We start from the raw sequence: 6,000 nt of genomic DNA, 5'->3' as shown, positions 1-6,000 counted from the left end.
TTTAGCTCATACACCAGCCTGAAAGGGACATGTAATTAGCCGTACGCTGCATTTCTTTCATTTGTCCTGAACAGCATGTATATAAGACTAAACATCAGAGTCTCTTGAATGTTTACGCTGTTCCACTCCCTAGCACCTCTATGTGATATCTATGCAAACACAGGCTAGCTAGCAAACTGCCCCCCATACCTGTTTTGCTAAAGAAATCCAAACTTATTTTTTGGTAAATTGTAAATAGATAGACGCACAGAGAGGAGGATAGATTAGGCAGATGGGCAGACAGACAATCTGACAGCAAGCCTTTCCCACCTGCTCTGGTATGGCCCTGTCTGGCCAATTGCAGAAGGGCTTTCTTCTTGACAATCACACTTGAACCTATCAAGAAGGCCGAAAAGATTGCCAGGATTACGCCCAGTGACAGGTTGTAGCTGGAGACTTGAGCTGAGTCGCCTATCAACTGTGCTGAATTGAGGGATTCTGTTGAGTTGGCCAGTGAACCTGGTGAAACACGTAGTTCATCTTTAGTAAAGTTTACAATGCATTTCCTCTGGTGATCTTCATTATTGTTATTTTCATCCGTATACATCCTAGTTTACCACAACATTTGTCACGCAAACATACAAACTACAACAGGTTTTCTGAGCCATTTCAGTCTACAGACAGCTGGTTGTCAACCACTACATACCTGCCGTGTGTGTGGTGTTGTAGGATGCCGTTGCGTAGGTGAGAGAGGGGAAAGACGGTCTCTGGGACCCGGTCTGGACCACACACTCTGCTGTCAGGGAGCCACACTGCAGTGCCACCACAGACCCTGAAATTTACCAATGACGAATAACTGGTCTGTTTTCCCTCTGTGTAAACCTCCAGGTTAAAAAGGAGCACTTTCAAACAGTCTAAAGTGTATCAACACAAACACACTAACACATTTAACTAACAAGGCTTGATTGACTAATAATGTGTGAGTGTGTGTGTGTGTGTGTGTGTGTGTGTGTGTGTGTGTGTGTGTGTGCATTGTCTGTATTAACACTACAAACAATGGGGTCTGAACAGGAGCAACCAGTCCCACAAGTAGCTCCAATGATAAGCCAAGGGGACATATAGAGGCTAATGTTTTCAAATGTCACATTACAATCACACAAAAAGTATATATAAAATAATAGTAATAACTAATGAACAACAAACTTAATTTAAAATGATTAATGAAGACAACCACCATCTCAGTAAGAAAAATATAAAGACTTTTGGGGTTGGTTTGTTGTGGAAATCATTGGTTGTATCGTAGATGATATTAGGCTATCCATTGATTTAGCAGCAACCAACATTTAATTTGAAAATAACTCATGCTACAAAGTCAAGAAATACCTGCGGGAAGTGTTTACCTACCATTTCTGCACATGTCTTCAGCGACGTGGATGTATTGCATCTTGTCGGTATCATCCGCCTCCTCAATAAGCAATGGAACGACAGACAGGGAATCCAAAATCCTCTTACATCCTCGGAATATTTAACAGCTACGGTTGACTACGTCCAATGAAAGCATTTTCCCAAACAATAGAATAGTTTCTTATCCGAGTTCATGAACTGGTATCGACTGGCTACAGTTCAGTGAATGTAAGTGCCGCACACCCCCTTCGTAAACAAAAGACTAGCTGAGTGTAAACAATTGCACCTGACCCCGCCCAGGTTACCAGGTGTTCTAGCACCGCCCGCCGATGATAATCTGAGGTTGAGACCGCTTTACGATTGTCAACAACCCTTGTATTTTGTACTTTGAAATAGAATACATAGGCTAAGCTATCTCAAATACGAAATTTATAACATTGTCTATCCGCTGTCGGTGTATGAATGTGTGTATGGATGGGTGATTGTGTGGCAATATTGTAAAGCGCTTTGGGTGGCCACTGGTTACAGATAAAGCGCTATATAAATGCAGACCATTTACCATTTACCATTTATCAATAAAGTTTATTTGGCGTTTTTCCAAAGAATATGAACGCATTTGTATTTTATTTTGTTAGGTTGAACCATGCTCAACCTTTCCAACAGGGAGGCCTATTATATGCATCATAACTTGGTGGAAATGGGAAAATTATGAATTATGAAAAAAAAAAATGGTGGCTTTAAGGATATCTAATGAATATGAATGTAGGCCTATAATGTCACCAGCGGGCTCCCGTGAGATTGGTTGTATTTAGACGACAACAACGAAATATAGCAGTTCTGTTTTTGCTATGCTGGTGGGCAGTTGTCACTCATTACAGTGTCTTTAACACATGATTTTCTTATATAAATATAGTGGGTTTATTAGTACAACAGCTTCCATGGACATGGGGCCCCGTGCGATCTAGGGCGTCTTTCATAGGCCAGGGATTATTTTTTGACTTCCCGATAAGCAGGTGTTCAAAAAGTATAGAACCAATCGCCCATAGGGGGCGCTATAATTCAATGTCAAAATCGGTCAAAGACAAACGGCCCCGCTGCCCTGTTGATGAAACACTTCTGAAACTTGGTGTAGGCCTATACAAGCCTTATTTTACATGCTGAACATTTTCGTCTCTTTTACCAGCAACTTCCGTTTGGATAGACTTCTTTTTACAGAGAAGGTTGAGTGAAAACTTCCAAAATGTTGTTATTAAGTTATAAATAAATAGGCCTACTGGATAAAATGAGACACAATTTGCCCACACATTCTCTATGGACCTGTCGATCTCAAATGTAAAGAAGATTTCTTATTGCATAAAAAATAACCAATTAAAACTAAGGGTAGTGAATACCTTGAGGGACTGCTTGCAGATTTTGTTTATTATTGCAGTTTGGAAATCGTAGAACGGATTTAGCACCAGAAATGCCACTACGAGTAGCTCCTTAAATTAACAATGTTATTCTCTCTACTATAGGTATATGTAAATATATATATATATATAGTCAACCATTTATATTTGCTTTAGTTAAGATTGCCTGTTCCTTCGTATCTCCGGTGCCTGGTATTGAGCAGACTCAATTGTTTATTTGTTATTTATTTTTATGATATATAGTGAGTGCACACATAAAAGTGTGCTGTGTTATACGTAAGTACAGGGTTACTTACCATTTAGTCTGCAACTTTCATTTCAGACCATACCATACCACCTTTTCTAAATTGATATCAACAGTGATTCCGATTTTATAATCAAATGAATCCTATTGTCTTGCAGGCAAAAGCCTCTGATTCCATTCCTTTCCTTCAAACCTGTGTGGGGGCTTCCACTATTTCTAAATTGTAGTTTGGCTTCAGAGTTGCATTGTCAATGGGCTGAGTCAGATATTGTTAATAAGGGTCACAAGAGTATGGCTCTCTTTATTTAACTTAATCATTTATTTGATTGAAGGTTAATATTGCTGGTGCCCGGCTTTAATGATTGCATATCTACATTCAGCAAAGGTTTAAGCTACACTTTTTCTGAAAAAGTATGGGGTATGTGTTGCTTTGTAAAGTTGTTCTAGTGCTCCTTTTCCTGGATTTAGGAGGATAGGAGGACCAGTGCTCCCACCAGTTCAGGTTATAAAGTTAGTCTGGACGGTTTGAGCGTTCACTCACATGGATTTGGATTGTACCACTTGGAAGGCACCTTTGATTTGCCTGACCATTTTTAGGAGTCATTCTATTATTTATTTATTTTTAAATAGAAGCCTCATGCCTTTATTTAATTAAAGGTGTCCCAAGCATGGAAACAAAAAAGGTAGAGTCAAATTCAAATCATTGCAAAGGATATGTTTGCTGAGCAGTAATCTAGTACAATACCAGGGAGATATTGTATTCCATTCAATATTTGCCTTTTTAGTTGCTAAACTCATAATAATTTTGTTTCACAGATTGAGCATTTCTATAGTCCTAGCCCACTGGATGCAATGAATGATTTCAATATGATAAAAAAAACCACACTGTCACACACATGGACCATCTAAAAGGCCAAGAATTTTAAAGTGTTGCTCACCAGTTCATGTGAACTGTTAGATTTAATAAGAATCTGTTAGCCTACTCCATTATGCACCAAAAACTTGGTTAACTAACTGCCAGTAGTGCACATTAATTATACTAATTGGGTATACACATAGATAGCTAGCTCCTTTATTGGTTTGTGAATGATTGAATTTAACTTTCCATCTTGCAAAACTGATTAATATTTATGTCTAATCTCAGAAGCCGATGTTTTTGGAAAAAGCAAAGTGTTGATTGATGCAGCAATAGAACAGCAATTCGAGATAGCAAAGATAATTTTGCCAAACTACATTATCCAAATTCAAGAACATTTAAGATAGACTGGGGGGAGCACTAGCCTGGTCCTACCAGACTCTCTCGTAGGCTACTTCATTTAACGTTAACTCACTTGAAGGCGGGTGTCTGTTGATGTTTAAAACTATCTACCCAGTGCCACTCTGGATCTGCCATAACCAATCGCTAACAATTGGCCGGGAATTGCGTTGTGCGCAGGCTGATGTCCGTCAACGAGAGCTGACTTTAACGTCATTGATCTCAGCCACTCCCTCTGTTCGCTGATTGAACGCAGAACATTTAGACAGAGAAAACCCAATAACGTACCGCAGACCCAGACCAAGTAGCCTACTGAAGGGAAATTCAAATTAAGCAGAAGTACTTAGGCGGGCGGAGCCAGGCTAGGGGAGCACTTCATTGGTGTGCTAAATTACACATTAGATATTCTAGTTGCAGAAGTTCTGGAGGTCAAAGATGTTGCAGGGTCTGTGGCAGCACCGATCCACGACGTTCGTGGATCAGTTCAGCCACATCTTTATCCCCGTCTGGTTCCGTCTGCCGTGGGAGACAGGAAGCCTGCCAAGAGACACGACCATAAGGTTGATTTCCCTGTTACTCTAATGTATTGTAAACTTGACATCAAAAGTACTTATTTTTGTCTAACAGTTTTAAGGAAGCATTAAGAAATACAACTTAATGTCACTTAAATTTTAGGTCCCTTCTACTGTGCGTGAGTGTTTGGGCCTGGAGTCCTGTGCTTCACTGACACAATATTGAGCAAATATATTTTAGCACTATGCCACTATTGTATCCATCAGAGAACATATATATATATATATATATATATATATATATATATATATATATACTTAAAGTGCTTCACATTAAAACATTGTCATACAATAAAATGTAATAATAAAATAAAATAGATAAGTAAAGAAAACAAAGGCAAAGTAAAAAAAAACACAGTTCTTTGGTCTTGCTGATGTTTAGTTGCAGTGAGCTCTCCTTGAACCACAGGGCCATGGTGCTGACATACTGCCTTTAAGTGGACAGGGTGTGCTCGCCTGTCAGGTTGGCCACCAACGCCATGTCATCAGCATATTTAAATAGTTTTAGTCCATTGATCTTGCAGGTGATCTCATTTGTGTATATAGAAAAGAGAATTGGTGACAAGATACATCCCTGCGGGACTCCTGTATTTAAAATGTTGTTGGTAGATGTCACACCATGTACTCTCACATGCTGGGGTCTGTTCATTAAGAACTCCTTAATCCAGAGCATCAGTGTTCGGTTGACTTGTAGCTGCTGAAGGTGATGTAGAAGTGTGTTGATAATTACTGTGTTGAAGGCTGAGGAAAAAGCCATGAATAAAATCCTGACAAAGGAGTGTTGGGTGTCAGGGTGCCTTGTCACAGTGTCAAGGAGAGCTAGACTGGCATCCTCCACACCCCGTCTTGGTTTATAGGCAAACTGCAACGGATCCAGACTTTCTCCAACCATGGTGGTGAGTTCCTCTGCAACAACTCTCTCCATAAATTTGCAGAGGATAGAGGTGAGAGTGCCACAGGTCGGAAATCGTTCAGGGATTTAGCATGAGGCTTTTTAGGAACAGGAATGATGGTAGTCTCCTTCCATGCCCTGGGAACAAAGCTGGCATCCAGAAATAGCTGAAAGAGTTGTGTCATCATTATTCCAGCACATTAGGCTGGTTTGTTTTACAAAGAATTTTAAAGTGTTGCTCGCCA

The 6,000-nt window shown here is 39.8% G+C and overlaps 1 protein-coding gene across 1 annotated transcript in view; it reads right to left on the bottom strand.

The window, feature by feature from the left end:
• The window catches only part of nipal4 (NIPA like domain containing 4), a 7,751-nt gene extending 5,928 nt beyond the window's left edge, over window positions 1-1,823 (bottom strand). The window contains exons 1-3 of the mRNA XM_060056853.1: window positions 1,384-1,823; window positions 686-811; window positions 310-498 (exon numbers count right to left, since the gene is read on the bottom strand). Coding sequence (XP_059912836.1) covers window positions 310-498; window positions 686-811; window positions 1,384-1,423 — 355 coding nt within the window. The 5' untranslated portion in view covers window positions 1,424-1,823. The remainder of the gene's footprint in view (window positions 1-309; window positions 499-685; window positions 812-1,383) is intronic.
• Between the last annotated feature and the right edge of the window lie 4,177 nt (window positions 1,824-6,000).

The sequence above is a fragment of the Gadus macrocephalus genome, chromosome 7, assembly GCF_031168955.1.
Source record: "Gadus macrocephalus chromosome 7, ASM3116895v1".
Classification (NCBI taxonomy): domain Eukaryota; kingdom Metazoa; phylum Chordata; class Actinopteri; order Gadiformes; family Gadidae; genus Gadus; species Gadus macrocephalus.
The sequence above is the reverse complement of the archived record's forward strand: the minus strand, read 5'-3'. Positions and strand labels throughout refer to the sequence as shown.